The sequence below is a fragment of the Schistocerca cancellata genome, chromosome 6 (genome assembly GCF_023864275.1).
Source record: "Schistocerca cancellata isolate TAMUIC-IGC-003103 chromosome 6, iqSchCanc2.1, whole genome shotgun sequence".
In the NCBI taxonomy this organism is placed as follows: domain Eukaryota; kingdom Metazoa; phylum Arthropoda; class Insecta; order Orthoptera; family Acrididae; genus Schistocerca; species Schistocerca cancellata.
The window spans coordinates 41,738,061-41,758,301 of record NC_064631.1 but is presented as its reverse complement, the minus strand read 5'-3'; the positions used below and the strand labels follow the sequence as shown (position 1 = coordinate 41,758,301).

Genomic DNA, 20,241 nt, shown 5'->3' with positions numbered 1-20,241 from the left:
ATTTTTATAATTCGTAATGAGTAGAAGATTTCGGTCAGATGGATTACACAGAGGTTGTGTGTGGACATTGTGCCTTCGGATTGTATAGGATGATGAATTGAAGTTTGCACTAGGATTTTATCTGTACTTGTTCGAGGAGACTGACTAGAGGAAAGAGTTGTTATGGAAGGTAAATGATATTGGTAATAAAGTTTATATGTATCGACGTACTGAAGAGGTATTATTGAAGTATTGAGATTGTGTGAAGTTGATGATTATTGGAGTTTTGGTGGACAAGAGGTAAGGTAAATATTGAGGTATTGAGATTGTGTGAAGTTGATGATTATTAAAGTTTTGGTAGACAAGAGGTAAGGTAAATGGTATTGATGATAAGGTTTATATGTATCGATGTAAGAGGTATTATTTAAGTATTAAGATTATGTGATGATGATGATTATTAGAGTTTTGGTGGATAAGAGGTGAAGTAAGTGAGGAGCATTTTTTGTTTGTTTGTTGGTCTATATGGAACGAGGAGAATCAAGATAGCAGACTAGAACACTCAAGTGGAAAGAAGATTGTCTACATAGATACTTTGTTAAATCACTAAGCAGTATATACTTTTTTTTTGGAGAGAGGAAGTAATTGCATATCTTGGCACACTGACAGTTGTTCAGCAACCGTACATTTTGATTTGGTTGGCAAACATTGGTCTTGACATGATGACTACGACGTTGACTAACTATTATTGACTGTTATACATTGCTGCCACTACTACTTGATACACAAGTTGAACATAAAATTTTGGACAGAATTGCATTTACACAGTTAACACTATTCAATTACACAGTAGTACTTAAATGTGGATGAAAGACGAGTGAGTGTGTTTTGTGTGTTTTCCACATAATTGGTACCGAACTATCTCCTAAATATTATTTTACTTGTTTGTTGTGGCCTGCACTGACACCCATAAATATTATATGTTTCTGATATTTGTGTCTTTGTAATAGTTAATATGACAATTATCTGATATCAATTGTGTGTTTGTTATAATTTGTATGTTTAGTGTAAGAGCATTGATAATGATTTTGTAAAAGCAATTGTGTGTGCATTCAAACTGTTGTTCGTGCTTGCACCTATTCAACATTGCTGGGTGCCACTTGGAAATGTTTAATTTCTGCTGATGAGCTCTGATGAACTGTCTAATTAGTGATAGTGAATATTATGGACTGTTACGTACAGTTGTTCAACATGAAGGGTGCCACTAGGAGATGTTTAATTTGTGCTAATGAACTTTGATGAACTGTCTAATTAGTGGTAGTAAATATTATGGACTGTTACCTGCACCTGCTCAACATTACTGGGTGCCACTGATGGAACTGTTTCTACTGACATAATGTCACTTGTTGGTGTTTGCATCTGCTCAACATTACTGGGTGCCACTGATGGACTGCTTCTACTGAAATAATATCACTTGTTGGTGTCTGGACCTGCTCAACATTGGTGTCTGCACCTGTTCAACATTGCTGGGTGCCACTGATGGACTGCTTCTGCTGAAGTAATGTCACTTGTTGGTGTCTGCACCTGTTCAACATTACTGGGTGCCACTGATGGAACTGCTTCTACTGAAATAATATCACTTGTTGCTGTCTGCACCTGCTCAACATTGGTGTCTGCACCTGTTCAACATTGCTGGGTGCCATTGATGGACTGCTTCTGCTGAAATAATGTCACTTGTTGGTGTCTGCACCTGTTCAACATTACTGGGTGCCACTGATGGAACTGCTTCTACTGAAATAATGTCACTTGTTGCTGTCTGCACCTGCTCAACATTGGTGTCTGCACCTGTTCAACATCACTGGGTGCCACTAATGGAACTGCTTCTACTGAAATAATGTGACTTGTTGCTGTCTGCACCTGTTTAACATTGCTGGGTGCCACTACTGGAATTGCTTCTACTGAAATAATGTCACTTGTTGCTGTCTGCACCCGTTTAACATTGCTGGGTGCCACTACTGGAACGGCTTCTACTGAAATAATGTGACTTGTTGGTGTCTGCACCTGTTCAACATTGCTGGGTGCCACTGATGGACTTCTTCTACTGAAATGATGTCACTTGTTGGTGTCTGCACCTGTTCAACATTACTGGGTGCCACTGTTGAAGCTGTTTAAATACTGCTGATGAAATGTTATGAGACTGCTATTTGCACCTGTTGATCCTTGCTGGGTGCTACTGTTGGAACTGTCAACTACTCTGAGGAGTCCTACTTGTTTATTGAACTATTGAAAGGGTTTTATGTGAATATTTGTATAAACTGATTTTTTGTGTGTTTACTGTTTATGAAATGTTATGAGATTCTTACCTGCACCTGTTCATCATTTCTGGTGCCATTGATTGTATAATACTTATGTAAACTATTATGTAAAATAATATGTATGCAAGCATTTGTATTCCTTACTGTATTTTATATATTACGTTATTGAAAGGTCAGTGCAAACCCAAAATTTATTTAGTTATGTGGTATTCACCTATTAATATTACTTTTTAACTTTTGTCTGTATTTTTTGGACGAATTTGGTGGTATTTTCACCACCAATGCTGGCAAAAATACCATCAAATTCTAGCCCGTGGAGGAGGGGCATATGAAAGGTGGCTACACTGAGTCACAGCGCCAGAGATTGCACCAGAGAGTATTATTCAGCCGCCTCCACAGGCAGTAGTTGTTCAGAAGTGGTGGTAGGCAGTTCTTGTCGTGAAGTCGTCGTGGAGAGTAGTTGTTCAGAAGCGGTGGTAGGCAGTGGTTGTGGTGAAGTCGTCGTAAGAGTTCTTGTCGAGAGGCGGTGGTAGAGAGTGCTTGTGGAGATGTTGCAGTAGCGTGTCGTTGTTGAGAATATCCCATGGAGAGTGCTTGTTCAGATGTTGTCATATTGCTTTGATGGACTAGAGTGTACTTTTCGTCAATATATATGAAGGTAAAAAATTCCTTTTTTTTTATTATTTCAATGTCTTAAACAATAATGCCTCTTGGTCACAGGTTCAGTCAACAAAGCACCTGGCTCGTGTTCATGTATTACACTGTAATTCGGGTTTCTATGTGCAATTATAGTATTTCAGTTTTATTTAATTAATTCAGTGTAAAAGGTATTTAAAATACACTCCTGGAAATTGAAATAAGAACACCGTGAATTCATTGTCCCAGGAAGGGGAAACTTTATTGACACATTCCTGGGGTCAGATACATCACATGATCACACTGACAGAACCACAGGCACATAGACACAGGCAACAGAGCATGCACAATGTCGGCACTAGTACAGTGTATATCCACCTTTCGCAGCAATGCAGGCTGCTATTCTCCCATGGGGACGATCGTAGAGATGCTGGATGTAGTCCTGTGGAACGGCTTGCCATGCCATTTCCACCTGGCGCCTCAGTTGGACCAGCGTTCCTGCTGGACGTGCAGACCGCGTGAGACGACGCTTCATCCAGTCCCAAACATGCTCAATGGGGGACAGATCCGGAGATCTTGCTGGCAAGGGTAGTTGACTTACACCTTCTAGAGCACGTTGGGTGGCACGGGATACATGCGGACGTGCATTGTCCTGTTGGAACAGCACGTTCCCTTGCCGGTCTAGGAATGGTAGAACGATGGGTTCGATGACGGTTTGGATGTACCGTGCACTATTCAGTGTCGACGATCACCAGTGGTGTACGGCCAGTGTAGGAGATCGCTCCCCACACCATGTTGCCGGGTGTTGGCCCTGTGTGCCTCGGTCGTATGCAGTCCTGATTGTGGCGCTCACCTGCACGGCGCCAAACACGCATACGACCATCATTGGCACCAAGGCAGAAGCGACTCTCATCGCTGAAGACGACACGTCGCCATTCGTCCCTCCATTCACGCCTGTCGCTACACCACTGGAGGCGGGCTGCACGATGTTGGGGCGTGAGCGGAAGACGGCCTAACGGTGTGCGGGACCGTAGCCCAGCTTCATGGAGACGGTTGCGAATGGTCCTCGCCGATACCCCAGGAGCAACAGTGTCCCTAACTTGCTGGGAAGTGGCGGTGCGGTCCCCTACGGCACTGCGTAGGATCCTACGGTCTTGGCGTGCATCCGTGCGTCGCTGCGGTCCGGTCCCAGGTCGACGGGCACGTGCACCTTCCGCCGACCACTGGCGACAACATCGATGTACTGTGGAGACCTCACGCCCCACGTGTTGAGCAATTCGGCGGTACGTCCACCCGGCCTCCCGCATGCCCACTATACGCCCTCGCTCAAAGTCCGTCAACTGCACATACGGTTCACGTCCACGCTGTCGCGGAATGCTACCAGTGTTAAAGACTGCGATGGAGCTCCGTATGCCACGGCAAACTGGCTGACACTGACGGCGGCGGTGCACAAATGCTGCGCAGCTAGCGCCATTCGACGGCCAACACCGCGGTTCCTGGTGTGTCCGCTGTGCCGTGCGTGTGATCATTGCTTGTACAGCCCTCTCGTAGTGTCCGGAGCAAGTATGGTGGGTCTGACACACCGGTGTCAATGTGTTCTTTTTTCCATTTCCAGGAGCGTATTTTCGAAAACATACAATATTAGCCCCCCCCCCCCCCCAATGAACCATGGACCTTGCCATTGGTGGGGAGGCTTGCGTGCCTCAATGATACAGATAGCTGTACTGTAGGTGCAACCACAACGGAGGGGTATCTGTTGAGAGGCCAGACAAACGTATGGTTCCTGAAGACGGGCAGCAGCCTTTCCAGTAGTTGCAGGGGCAACAGTCTGGATGATCGACTGATCTGGCCTTGTAACACTAACCAAAACGGCCTTGCTGTGCTGGTACTGCGAATGGCTGAAGGCAGCCGTAATTGTTCCTGAGGGCATGCAGCTTTACTGTATGGTTAAATGATGATGGCGTCCTCTTGGGTAAAATATTCCGGAGGTAAAATAGTCCCCCATTCGGATCTCCGGGAGGGGACTACTCAAGAGGACGTCGTTATCAGGAGAAAAAAAACTGGCGTTCTACGGATCGGAGCGTGGAATGTCAGATCCCTTAATCGGGCAGGTAGGTTAGAAAATTTAAAAAGGGAAATGGATAGGTTAAAGTTAGATATTGTGGGAATTAGTGAAGTTCGGTGGCAGGAGGAACAAGACTTCTGGTCAGGTGAATACAGAGTTATAAATACAAAATCAAATAGAGGTAATGTAGGAGCAGGTTTCTAATGAATAAAAAAAATAGGAGTGTGGGTAACCTACTACAAACAGCATAGTGAACGTAGTATAGTGGCCAAGATAGACACGAAGCCCACGCCAGTATTGTAACAAGGCCAGTGCCATTCCAAAGTACCATTATCCACGATGGCGGAATTGACGTCAGAGTCATTATGAACTGTTTTGATAACACCGTCACCATTCCAAAGCATCGTTAGTCAACAACAACAAGGTTGCACGCAGTGTATCCGGCAGGCACGTGTTGCCTCTCTAGTCTTTATTACCGTAGTGGGTTGTGACATAGAGAGAGTCCATTCCTAAGCATCGTTAGTTGACAACAACAAGGTTCGCACGCAGTGTATCCGGCACGTGTTGACTCTGTAGTCTTTATTACCGACGCGGGGTTGTGACATAATCATACTTCTTAAACTTAATTAATTTCATCTAATATATACCCGTTTCCTGATTGTACACATTTAGTCCTCATAAGCCGGTCTTTTCTTTGTAGATGCGCCTAATTAAGCATTTGGTTCAACCACCCAAAACGTTCAAGGAGGCGGCGGTAGCGTTCAAACGGCGCCCGCCACACAGGACACTCAGTCTTTAGAGGAGGAGGAGACCAACCTGCCTGACCCGTTTGAGGAGGAGATCAACCTACCTGAGTGGTTTGAGGATCTACTTGATTTTGGCAATGAGTTGCTCAAACCATGGAGTCAGAGCGGAGAAGGTGAATAATTTTGAACATTAACATTGCTTCACATAACCATCATTATCTACTCTTATTGTTATTATTTATCGCTCTTTTAAATATAAATCACTAAATTAATTTTTTTCCTTATTTATCTTACAGGTATATCACACGGCGTAGGCCATGTTCCTAGAGAGGTGGTTGCGGGGGCGGGACTCAGGCGCACCGAACCGCAAAGACACGCCGCGCCTTGCGTAGCCCCTATAAGGGCTTCGCGGGAGACGGATGCAGAACACGCGCCAGCTCCTCCCCCAGCGCTGTCGCAACCGTTTGGCTGCGCAGCCCGTCCGCCGTCGCAGCCTGGCCCTTCAAACCGGCTGTCACCCCCTCCTCCTCTAGAAGCAGCAGCTCGCCGCCGCCGCCGCCGCCCACGCAAGGTATGCGTTTCGAGACGTATACCTCTCCCCGCAAATGATAATGATTACGATCACCCATCACCAGCCCATTCATCTATCGGGTGGACTCCTAGTTGTAGCAACAGTAATAATAGTAATTTCCTTATGGCTAGCGGTAGTTCTCTCCCCCGTCCTATCGATAACGAATTCGATCAGAATAACGGCGTAATGACTCCCTTAGAATACTCAGCAGTTGCTAGAGCGTTTGAGGGGCGAATCTCTTTCACCAGAATTGAGAATCCAGGCGGGAGGTATCGCGATCCTGTAAGGTTTTTGGAGGCGTGCATCCCCGTCTTGGAGACCGAACTCCTCAAACTCTTAGAAGATCCGGAATTTAACGCCTTTAAATGCAGTGCTGTGTTATGCTGTGAACTGAGTCACCCCCCTAAACATCAAGGTGACGCAGAGACGGCTACTCTGCATTATATATGGGGTGACAATGGCGTTATTTCTCGGAGCACATCGATTGCTGAGTGGTATCGAGAATCCACCTTGAGCGCTATTATGGCCCGATTTTCCGAGATGGATGTACGTGGATCCGCTAAAGCGCTCAGCAGTATACCACACCTCGACATCCGTATACATGTCTATGATCCAATGAATGGAGGGTCCAGTTATATTAAACTCCCTATAGATATTGAGAAAAAGCAAGCATGCATTAATGTTCAAAATAAGTATGATAATGCGTGTTTTGCATGGTCAGTCCTGGCTTGCGAGAGAAATTACAATTACAAACATCATCCCGAGCGTCCCAGCAGTTACAAAGTCAAAGATATTAAGAGACAGTATAACTTTGACGGAATAGAGTTCCCTTTAAGAATCCAGGACATACCTAAGTTTGAGGCTCAGAATACCGCAATATCGGTCCACGTTTATGGCCTGGAGAAGAAAAGCAAGTCAGATGAGCAGAACAAGCATACAGTAGTAGGCCCCCTCCATTTCTCAAAATTTGCAGGTGAGCGAGAGTTGCATGTCAACATGCTGCTCTTCTCCGAACGTGATAATTATCACTACGTCTGGATCAAAGACATGTCCCGACTCATTTCCTCCCAGTTAAGTAAAAATGATCATAAACAACATATTTGTATAAGGTGTTTGAATTATTTTTCATCTCAAGAGTTATTAGCAACACATCTATTAGAGTGTGCATGCAAGGACCCGGTACGTGTTGTTATGCCCACTGAGGAAAATAACTTCATTAAATTTAAAAATGCTCACCACCAGCAGCGTTGTCCTTTTGTTGTGTACGTCGATTTTGAATGCTTGCTGGCTCCTATTACTCGTTGTGAAGGGAACCCCTTAGCCTCACACACAACCTTCACACAAAAACACGTACCTTATGCGGCGGCGTTCCAAGTTGTATGCGCATATGATTGTAAATTTAATAGCTATCAGTCTTATGTAGGGAACGACCCGGCGGTTTGGCTTCTCACAGAGCTTGAAAAACTTTCTTGGCAAGTTCACAAGCTCTACAGCATCAATATTCCCATGACCAAATCAAAGGAAAATGATGACTTGTATGAAAAGGCTGTTAATTGTCATATTTGCGGGCTGGTCTTAGATGGAAAAGCGGAGACTCCTCGTAGAGACCATTGTCATCTTACGGGGAAGTTCCGCTGTGCAGCCCACAATGCATGCAACTTGAAGTATCAGTTACCTACACACATACCCGTCTTTTTTCATAATCTGAGCGGGTATGACGCTCATTTTCTCGTTGAGCACTTGTGTAAGTTCGGTATGAAGAACAATCAGGTCAATATCCTGCCTGAAAGTGTTGAAAAATACATTTCTTTTTCAAAACGAATTACGCCGAAAATTACGCTCCGCTTCCTTGACTCTCTACGATTTATGCAAACTTCGCTGCAGAAACTGGTTGAGACTTTACCTCGGAATGATATGCATATCACTCGATCTGCATTTACCGATGAGGAAAAGTTTCAACTTGCGACGAGGAAAGGAGGTTTTCCGTACGAGTATCTTGATAGTATGGCAAAACTCAATGAAACCAGGCTTCCCGACATAACTTCTTTTACCAGTACTCTCACTGGCGATACCATAACTATCACAGATTATGAGCATGCCGTTAATGTCTGGCAGGAATTCAACATCCCCAATTTGGGAGAATATGCAAGGTTATACATGGACACGGACGTTCGTTTGCTTGCAGATGTTTTCGAAAAGTTCCGGAGTGTGTGTATGACCACGTACTCTCTGGACCCTGCCTTTTATTACACGGCACCTGGGTTGTCCTGGGACGCTATGCTCAAAAAAACGGATTGCAACATTGAACTTTTGACTGATGCTTCAGTGCTTCTATTTTTTGAGCGAGGGATCCGCGGTGGACTTTGTCAATGTGTTCACAGACACGCCAGGGCAAACAATCCGCGGATGGGTGTCGAGTACAACGCATCCCTTGATTCTAGTTACATTTTGTACTTAGATGTTAACAATTTATATGGGCATGCTATGAAGCAACCGCTGCCGGTTGCCGGGTTCCAATGGGTGCCTGAAGACGAATTGAAGGGATTAGGTGGACAGATAATGGGTCTTGCGGCCGATTCTGATGTAGGGTATGTGCTTGAGGCAGACATCGCGTACCCTAATAATTTGCATGGAGAGACAAGCGACTTGCCGTTATGTCCAGAGCAACAAATTCCACGAGGAAGCAGCATCCCTAAACTGATGGCCACTGTTGGGGATAAGCAGAGGTATATTATTCATTATCGTAACCTCCAGCAGTGTTCATACAAGTCGTCATTTTCCTTTGATTTGGTCATGGGAATATTGATGCTGTAGAGCTTGTGAACTTGCCAAGAAAGTTTTTCAAGCTCTGTGAGAAGCCAAACCGCCGGGTCGTTCCCTACATAAGACTGATAGCTATTAAATTTACAATCATATGCGCATACAACTTGGAACGCCGCCGCATAAGGTACGTGTTTTTGTGTGAAGGTTGTGTGTGAGGCTAAGGGGTTCCCTTCACAACAAGTAATAGGAGCCAGCAAGCATTCAAAATCGGCGTACACAACAAAAGGACAACGCTGCTGGTGGTGAGCATTTTTAAATTTAATGAAGTTATTTTCCTCAGTGGGCATAACAACACGTACCGGGTCCTTGCATGCACAATCTAATAGATGTGTTGCTAATAACTCTTGAGATGAAAAATAATTCAAACACCTTATACAAATATGTTGTTTATGATCATTTTTACTTAACTGGGAGGAAATGAGTCGGGACATGTCTTTGATCCAGACGTAGTGATAATTATCACGTTCGGAGAAGAGCAGCATGTTGACATGCAACTCTCGCTCACCTGCAAATTTTGAGAAATGGAGGGGGCCTACTACTGTATGCTTGTTCTGCTCATCTGACTTGCTTTTCTTCTCCAGGCCATAAACGTGGACCGATATTGCGGTATTCTGAGCCTCAAACTTAGGTATGTCCTGGATTCTTAAAGGGAACTCTATTCCGTCAAAGTTATACTGTCTCTTAATATCTTTGACTTTGTAACTGCTGGGACGCTCGGGATGATGTTTGTAATTGTAATTTCTCTCGCAAGCCAGGACTGACCATGCAAAACACGCATTATCATACTTATTTTGAACATTAATGCATGCTTGCTTTTTCTCAATATCTATAGGGAGTTTAATATAACTGGACCCTCCATTCATTGGGTCATAGACATGTATACGGATGTCGAGGTGTGGTATACTGCTGAGCGCTTTAGCGGATCCACGTACATCCATCTCGGAAAATCGGGCTATAATAGCGCTCAAGGTGGATTCTCGATACCACTCAGCAATCGATGTGCTCCGAGAAATAACGCCATTGTCACCCCATATATAATGCAGAGTAGCCGTCTCTGCGTCACCTTGATGTTTAGGGGGGTGACTCAGTTCACAGCATAACACAGCACTGCATTTAAAGGCGTTAAATTCCGGATCTTCTAAGAGTTTGAGGAGTTCGGTCTCCAAGACGGGGAGGCAAGCCTCCAAAAACCTTACAGGATCGCGATACCTCCCGCCTGGATTCTCAATTCTGGTGAAAGAGATTCGCCCCTCAAACGCTCTAGCAACTGCTGAGTATTCTAAGGGAGTCATTACGCCGTTATTCTGATCGAATTCGCTATCGATAGGACGGGGGAGAGAACTACCGCTAGCCATAAGGAAATTACTATTATTACTGTTGCTACAACTAGGAGTCCACCCGATAGATGAATGGGCTGGTGATGGGTGATCGTAATCATCATCATTTGCGGGGAGAGGTATACGTCTCGAAACGCATACCTTGCGTGGGCGGCGGCGGCGAGCTGCTGCTTCTAGAGGAGGAGGGGGTGACAGCCGGTTTGAAGGGCCAGGCTGTGGCGACGGCGGACGGGCTGCGCAGCCAAACGGTTGCGACAGCGCTGGGGGAGGAGCTGGTGCGTGTTCTGCATCCGCCTCCCGCGAAGCCCTTATAGGGGCTACGCAAGGCGCGGCGTGTCTTTGCGGTTCGGTGCGCCCGAGTCCCGCCCCCGCAACCACCTCTCTAGGAACACGGCCTACGCCGTGTGATATACCTGTAAGATAAATAAGGAAAAAAATTAATTTAGTGATTTATATTTAAAAGAGCGATAAATAATAACAATAAGAGTAGATAATGATGGTTATGTGAAGGAATGTTAATGTTCAAAATTATTCACCTTCTCCGCTCTGACTCCATGGTTTGAGCAACTCATTGCCAAAATCAAGTAGATCCTCAAACCACTCAGGTAGGTTGATCTCCTCCTCAAACGGGTCAGGCAGGTTGGTCTCCTCCTCCTCTAAAGACTGAGTGTCCTGTGTGGCGGGCGCCGTTTGAACGCTACCGCCGCCTCCTTGAACGTTTTGGGTGGTTGAACCGAATGCTGAATTAGGCGCATCTACAAAGAAAAGACCGCCTTATGAGGACTAAATGTATACAATCAGGAAACGGGTATATATTAGATGAAATTAATTAAGAAGTATGATTGTATTATAAATGTACTTACATTCGAGCTGCGCTTGAGCCCTTTCCATCTCGATCTGGATGTCTAGATCAGCCATGATTTGCTGGAAGAAATCTGGAAAGATGGAGAAGACTGAATATAATATCGCATATGGAAAGGGAAGTGTGCTTTCAGTTAAGTGATAGAGAAATAAGCGGACTAGAATCCGTTAAAAGACTTAGTAAACTTTACAGAGAGAGATCGAAAATGGGTATAACACGTAACATACAACACGTGGATGAACAATATTTATAGAGAGCAGTACAAAACAAATGTAACAGTTAAAATAAAAGATTCAGACACCCAAGTTAGAGGTAAAAAAAAAGGCGTGGATAAGCAATTTTTATAGAGAGAGAGATTCAAAAGGGTAAAAAACGTAAGCCGGAACACACACAGAACAAGTGGAGGAGCGATCTTTATAGAGAGCATTATAAAAGATATGTAGCACTCATACACAGAGTTAAAGGGTGTAGATATCAGAATACTGAAAATGTACTTACCAGGGAATGGAACTTCGTCCACATGAGCACGTTTGCTGCTGCTGCTGTCACTGGCGGTTCATGATCGTTTCATTTTTACACGTTTAATTACGAAGACGTGACAAGTATTGAATGAATGAAGTATACGAGCAGTGTGAGAGTGAGGTAGGTCGTGCATTGATTTATATAGGTCCTGCCTAGCGCGTGTATGTATGCGCGGGGTTGCGATATAGAGAGAGATGGCGCTAACTCTCTCTCTATGTCACAACCCCGCGCCGGTAATAAAGACTAGAGAGTCAACACGTGCCGGATACATTGCGTGCGACCTTGTTGTTGTCGACTAACGATGCTTTGGAATGGACTCTCTCTATGTCACAACCCGCTACGGTAATAAAGACTAAAGAGGCAACACGTGCCGGATACATTGCGTGCGACCTTGTTGTTGTCGACTAATACTACAGTATTGTAACAAGGCCAGTGCCATTCCAAAGTACCATTATCCATGATGGCGGCCTTGACGTCAGAGACATTATGAACTGTTTTGATAACACCGCCACCATTCCAAAGCATCGTTAGTTGACAACAACAAGGTCGCACGCAGTGTATCCGGCACGTGTTGACTCTCTAGTCTTTATTACCGGCGCGGGGTTGTGACATAGAGAGAGAGTTAGCGCCATCTCTCTCTATATCGCAACCCCGCGCATACATACACGCGCTAGGCAGGACCTATATAAATCAATGCACGACCTACCTCACTCTCACACTGCTCGTATACTTCATTCATCCAATACTTGTCACGTCTTCGTAATTAAACGTGTAAAAATGAAACGATCACGAACCGCCAGTGACAGCAGCAGCAGCAAACGTGCTCATGTGGACGAAGTTCCCTCGTGGTTCTCGTCTGCTGTCCCGCTCGTCGTCAGCTGGTCAGTCACCGCCACAAAGTGTAACTGCACTCACTAAGAATACGATATTTTATACATGATTACTTATTGCCTAAGCCACTTCCTCTTACGTCATCACGTACAATACATTATAATTATTTTACAGAAATACATTTTTTAAACAAAATTTTCATAAAAAAATTATAAAAACAAACATGATGGTCTGTTCCTGTGGATAAAATAAACGTTTATTAATTTAGTCATCCCATCACCACATGGTCTCTAACTAATAATTTCTCTATTTCTACTTTCTACAGTTGACGTCAACATGCTACTACTACATGCCGTGACCTTTTCCAGTAAACTCCTTTCCCTGGCGTCGCTCAGTTGCTGCTATTATCTGTGAACAATTAAAAACATTTGTTGCACATTATTGTAGGTTACTGTAACTCCGAATTTCTCCGATACCCCTTTGATGTTGTGCTTGTTTGACTGGTTATCGCATTGGTCTTCCGCTCCTAGTCTGCTTCTGTCTGTAACGGTAGGCTCAATTCAACGTCATGCTTATCTGTTGAACAAAACAAGAGTTAGTTCTGCACGTTACAGCAAGTAAAAATCAGTGACAGTGGTCAAGGTTCATAGCTGGACTTGAGAGCATCTATCTTTTGTGGTGACCTTCAGTATCATCCTTTAAACTGACTGGCGTGTTGTTTTAGCGTCTCTGCTTAACTCAAATAGTTAAGACCAGACTCGGCTAGCGTCGCTAATACGTCTCTACAACACTCCTACGGCCCAAGTCATCAATAAGCTCTGTCGATCACGCTATTGCGTGCGACCAACCACCTGATTTACGTCTTTCTATGACGGCTCAAAACTCGCCTTTTCACACAACATCCTCATCGCACCCATTACGAATTATCCATGTTTGGTGCGTCCCTATCGCCTAATTTCGATTGACTTGCCACCGGCTAATCGTTTTGATCACCGTACTCACACTATCAACACAATTGAGATTACAGGTGCGTCTCTAACACTACTGCGTCGGACAGACCACCTCATAATTATCACCCGAAACACCCACAATCGCCATATGCCGATAACGCAACGGGTGGATCCTGAACACTACCGCGTCGGACATCATACCCTGCACTTGTCTCAAGAAGCGCAACACATTCGGTGGGACGCAATATCCACATACCACATCACAACACGCTCAACACACCCCAAATCCATCCACCACAGATCCAGATTTTGTCCTGAAAGTTCTCCTGTCCAATAGCCTTGCCATAAAATTTTGTATAGGAAGTTATCTACATAAGATAACCCCTTCTATAATTAATCTAATACTTCTAAATATTGTTTGTGTCATAGCTGAAGCAAATTTTCTATACTAAGCGACCCAGTGGTCCCCATACAACAAAATTTAACATCAAACACATAATATACACACAATCCATACCAAAATAAGACAAGCACATGAAAAATAGGAAAATAAATACACACAACATAAAACAAATAATCACAAAACACAAATAAAACACTGCCTATACTAATACAAATAAACATCGCCAACAAATCACAAAAATCTAATCTAATTATACGCTACTTTGTTCCCTGCCGCGTTCTTCCGCTGCCGAGTGTGCCGCCCTAGTCATTCTTGTCTGTTTTGCGCAGTTTGCGTACGGCCAGGGTTCGCCGGACGTATTTCGATTATTTGTGCAGGTTCTGGATTACGGTCTTCACTCGCTCTCCAGTTCTGCACTGGTTGATCCCTTCCATTTTGATTGGCTGGGTTCCAGTTATTATTACCCTGATTCCACCTACGTTCCTGTGACGGAAAATTTTTGTCCTCTATTATCGCGCCCTGTGGGTTGTTTCCCCTATTGTTACCGTTACCGGCATAGTTATTCCTCATCTGGTTTCTGTTTCTCTCTATATTCGCGCCTTGGCCTTCCTCATGCGGTTCCATTTCCTTCTTCTTCTCACGCACCTGCTGCTCGTTAAAGGCAAACTCCAGTTCCTTAAGAATGCCCTTAAATGCTTCTACTTCATTTCCGCATCTGCCAGCTAGCGTCTGCTGATATGTAAGTGGCAACTTCATATAGCATACGCGTATAATCTCCCCAGGGCTGCACGGTTCGTCCAGATACTGATTCTTTTTCAGCATGTTCTCAAAGCATTTCACAACACTTCGGAAACCTGAGCTCTCGAAGTCGCGTGTCATAAGGGTTTCTTGTTTAATTCTGTTTTGGGTCTCCTTTGACCAGTATCTACTCATAAATGCGTCGCGGAACTCTTGGTATGTTCTGCAACCTTTAGTAACACTACGCATATTTTCAGCTGATGCACCTTCCAAGTGCGCACACACAAAGTCAAGTTTGTACATTAACGGCCACTGTGGTGGTAACGTTAGATCAAACTGTCCAATGAACGTTTTTGGATGTGACGTATTATTATCATCCTTATAGTGGTGGAACTTGTGTACCGATAGAAAGTGTTTATAATCAGACTGTCTAGTTTCATCTTTCTGCGGTGGCGTTTCGATGTTTTCATGAACTACCTCCGTGTGCGCCTCCTGGATATCCTGAGGCTCTTGCAAGTGCGAGGTGGATCGTCTAAGCGGGTAGCAATTGCTTGCGCCAGTTGTTCTGCTACTGAACTCCGCCTCCGGCAAATCACTTACTACACGCGGTACCTCCGCACGTGTGACTCGCGGTTCATAGCTGCCCTGACGTTCTAACGGTATGGTTTCCACGGGTTTCCTTTCTACACTCCTGTATGCTGCTGTGTGAAGGATGAAGTAAAAGCGTTGGGCGAGAAGTTAGAGCGAGAGATAGCCGAAGCGAAAAGAACTGCCAATGAGACCAAATTAGTTGCGCGGAGAGCCAAGAGAATAGCGAGAGAAACGAAGGAGGTCACAGAGAACAAGACCAAGGTGGCAAAACTGTTATAAATAAGCTGCAGACACGAGTGAAAAAGATTGAGGAAACCGCTTCGAGCAGGAAGGAGGAAGCTGGAGAGGCACCACTGATGGCAGAATTTGCCGAATTTAAACGACAAATCGAGAGCAGGGTAGAGGCACTGTCAGTCGACAGAACTTCTACAAATACAGGACAAACTGGAGCCGATATTCAGACGGTATCCATGGAAGAGGTAACCTCGGAAGTACGGCAACGGGACACAGTATCTGTCACAGGTGTTGTGTACCGACGTGATAATGAAGCACGCATGCTGGAAACCATACCGTTAGAACGTCAGGGCAGCTATGAACCGCGAGTCACACGTGCGGAGGTACCGCGTGTAGTAAGTGATTTGCCGGAGGCGGAGTTCAGTAGCAGAACAACTGGCGCAAGCAATTGCTACCCGCTTAGACGATCCACCTCGCACTTGCAAGAGCCTCAGGATATCCAGGAGGCGCACACGGAGGTAGTTCATGAAAACATCGAAACGCCACCGCAGAAAGATGAAACTAGACAGTTTGATTATAAACACTTTCTATCGGTACACAAGTTCCACCACTATAAGGATGATAATAATACGTCACATCCAAAAACGTTCATTGGACAGTTTGATCTAACGTTACCACCACAGTGGCCGTTAATGTACAAACTTGACTTTGTGTGTGCGCACTTGGAAGGTGCATCAGCTGAAAATATGCGTAGTGTTACTAAAGGTTGCAGAACATACCAAGAGTTCCGCGACGCATTTATGAGCAGATATTGGTCAAAGGAGACCCAAAACAGAATTAAACAAGAAACCCTTATGACACGCGACTTCGAGAGCTCAGGTTTCCGAAGTGTTGTGAAATTTTTTGAGAACATGCTGAAAAAGAATCAGTATCTGGACGAACCGTGCAGCCCTGGGGAGATTATACGCGTATGCTATATGAAGTTGCCACTTACATATCAGCAGACGCTAGCTGGCAGATGCGGAAATGAAGTAGAAGCATTTAAGGGCATTCTTAGGGAACTGGAGTTTGCCTTTAACGAGCAGCAGGTGCGTGGGAAGAAGAAGCAAATGGAACCGCATGAGGAAGGCCAAGGCGCGAATATAGAGAGAAACAGAAACCAGATGAGGAATAACTACGCCGGTAACGGTAACAATAGGGGAAACAACCCACAGGGCGCGATAATAGAGGACAAAAATTTTCCGTCACAGGAACGTAGGTGGAATCAGGGTAATAATAACTGGAACCCAGCCAATCAAAATGGAAGGGATCAACCAGTGCAGAACTGGAGAGCGAGTGAAGACCGTAATCCAGAACCTGCACAAATAATCGAAATACGTCCGGCGAACTCTGGCCGTACGCAAACTGCGCAAAACAGACAAGAATGACTAGGGCGGCACACTCGGCAGCGGAAGAACGCGGCAGGGAACAAAGTAGCGTATAATTAGATTAGATTTTTGTGATTTGTTGGCGATGTTTATTTGTATTAGTATAGGCAGTGTTTTATTTGTGTTTTGTGATTATTTGTTTTATGTTGTGTGTATTTATTTTCCTATTTTTCATGTGCTTGTCTTATTTTGGTATGGATTGTGTGTATATTATGTGTTTGATGTTAAATTTTGTTGTATGGGCACCACTGGGTCGCTTAGTATAGAAAATTTGCTTCAGCTATGACACAAACAATATTTAGAAGTATTAGATTAATTATAGAAGGGGTTATCTTATGTAGATAACTTCCTATACAAAATTTTATGGCAAGGCTATTGGACAGGAGAACTTTCAGGACAAAATCTGGATCTGTGGTGGATGGATTTGGGGTGTGTTGAGCGTGTTGTGATGTGGTATGTGGATATTGCGTCCCACCGAATATGTTGCGTTTCTTGAGACGAGTGCAGGGTATGATGTCCGACGCAGTAGTGTTCAGGATCCACCTGTTGCGTTATCGGCATATGGCGATTGTGGGTGTTTCGGGTGATAATTATGAGGTGGTCTGTCCGACGCAGTAGTGTTAGAGACGCACCTGTAATCTCAATTGTGTTGATAGTGTGAGTACGGTGATCAAAACGATTAGCCGGTGGCCAGTCAATCGAAATTAGGCGATAGGGACGCACCAAACATGGATAATTCGTAATGGGTGCGATGAGGATGTTGTGTGAAAAGGCGAGTTTTGAGCCGTCATAGAAAGACGTAAATCAGGTGGTTGGTCGCACGCAATAGCGTGATCGACAGAGCTTATTGATGACTTGGGCCGTAGGAGTGTTGTAGAGACGTATTAGCGACGCTAGCCGAGTCTGGTCTTAACTATTTGAGTTAAGCAGAGACGCTAAAACAACACGCCAGTCAGTTTAAAGGATGATACTGAAGGTCACCACAAAAGATAGATGCTCTCAAGTCCAGCTATGAACCTTGACCACTGTCACTGATTTTTACTTGCTGTAACGTGCAGAACTAACTCTTGTTTTGTTCAACAGATAAGCATGACGTTGAATTGAGCCTACCGTTACAGACAGAAGCAGACTAGGAGCGGAAGACCAATGCGATAACCAGTCAAACAAGCACAACATCAAAGGGGTATCGGAGAAATTCGGAGTTACAGTAACCTACAATAATGTGCAACAAATGTTTTTAATTGTTCACAGATAATAGCAGCAACTGAGCGACGCCAGGGAAAGGAGTTTACTGGAAAAGGTCACGGCATGTAGTAGTAGCATGTTGACGTCAACTGTAGAAAGTAGAAATAGAGAAATTATTAGTTAGAGACCATGTGGTGATGGGATGACTAAATTAATAAACGTTTATTTTATCCACAGGAACAGACCATCATGTTTGTTTTTATAATTTTTTTATGAAAATTTTCTTTAAAAAATGTATTTCTGTAAAATAATTATAATGTATTGTACGTGATGACGTAAGAGGAAGTGGCTTAGGCAATAAGTAATCACGTATAAAATATCGTATTCTTAGTGAGTGCAGTTACACTTTGTGGCGGTGACTGACCAGCTGACGACGAGCGGGACAGCAGACGAGAACCACGAGGGAACTTCGTCCACATGAGCACGTTTGCTGCTGCTGCTGTCACTGGCGGTTCGTGACCGTTTCATTTTTACACGTTTAATTACGAAGACGTGACAAGTATTGGATGAATGAAGTATACGAGCAGTGTGAGAGTGAGGTAGGTCGTGCATTGATTTATATAGGTCCTGCCTAGCGCGTGTATGTATGCGTGGGTTTGCGATATAGAAAGAGATGGCGCTAACTCTCTCTCTATGTCACAACCCCGCGCCGGTAATAAGGACTAGAGAGTCAACACGTGCCGGATACACTGCGTGCGACCTTGTTGTTGTCAACTAACGATGCTTTGGAATAGTGGCGGTGTTATCAAAACAGTTCATAATGTCTCTGACGTCAAGGCCGCCATCATGGATAATGGTACTTTGGAATGGCACTGGCCTTGTTACAATACTCATGCCTACTACAGTAGTACAAGTTTATATGCCAACCAGCTCTGCAGATGACGAAGAAATTGCAGAAATGTATGATGAGATAAAAGAAATTATTCAGGTATTGAAGGGAGACGAAAATTTAATACTCATGGGTGGGTGACTGGAATTCGAGAGTAGGAAAAGGGAGAGAAGGAAACATAGTAGGTGAATATGGATTGGGGGTAAGAAATGAAAGAGGAAGCCGTCTGGTAGAATTTTGTACAGAGCATAACTTAATAATAGCTAACACTTGGTTCAAGAACCATAAAAGAAGGTTGTATACATGGAAGAATCCTGGAGGTACTAAAAGGTATCAGATGGATTATATAATGGTAAGATAGAGATTTAGGAACCAGGTTTTAAACTGTAAGACATTTCCAGGCGCAGATGTAGACTCTGACCACAATCTATTGGTTATGAATTGTAGATTAAAACTGAAGAAATTGCAAAAATGTGGAAATTTAAGGAGCTGGGACCTGGATAAACTGACTAAACCAGCGGTTGTACAGAGTTTCAGGGAGAGCATAAGGGAACAATTGTCACAAATGGGGGAAAGAAATACAGCAGAACAAGAAAGGGTAGCTCTGAGGGATGAAGTAGTGAAGGCAGCAGAGGATCAAGTATGTAAAAAGACGAGGGCTAGTAGAAATCCTTGGGTAACAGAAGAAATATTGAATTTAATTTATGAAAGGAGAAAATATAAAAATGCAGTAAATGAAGCAGACAAAAAGGAATACAAACGTCTCAAAAATGAGATCGACAGGAAGTGCAAAATGGCTAAGCAGGCATGGCTAGAGGACAAATGTAAGGATGTAGAGGCTTATCTCACTAGGGTTAAGATAGATACAGCCTACAGGAAAATTAAAGAGACCTTTGGAGAAAAGAGAGCCACTTGTATGAAAATCAAGAGCTCAGATAGAAACCCAGTTCTAAGCAAAGAAGGGAAAGCAGAAAGATGGAAAGAGTATATAGAGGGCCTATACAAGGGCGATGTACTTGAGGACAATATTATGAAAATGGAAGAGGTGGTAGATGAAGATGAAATGGGAGATATGATACTGCATGAAGAGTTTGACAGAGCACTGAAATACCTAAGACGAAACAAGGCGCCGGGAGTAGA

The 20,241-nt window shown here is 44.1% G+C and overlaps 1 protein-coding gene across 1 annotated transcript in view; it reads right to left on the bottom strand.

The window, feature by feature from the left end:
- Positions 1 to 11,425, bottom strand: part of LOC126088135 (uncharacterized) — a 121,615-nt gene extending 110,190 nt beyond the window's left edge. The window contains exons 1-3 of the mRNA XM_049906252.1: positions 11,333 to 11,425; positions 11,006 to 11,224; positions 10,478 to 10,882 (exon numbers count right to left, since the gene is read on the bottom strand). Coding sequence (XP_049762209.1) covers positions 10,478 to 10,882; positions 11,006 to 11,224; positions 11,333 to 11,387 — 679 coding nt within the window. The 5' untranslated portion in view covers positions 11,388 to 11,425. The remainder of the gene's footprint in view (positions 1 to 10,477; positions 10,883 to 11,005; positions 11,225 to 11,332) is intronic.
- Between the last annotated feature and the right edge of the window lie 8,816 nt (positions 11,426 to 20,241).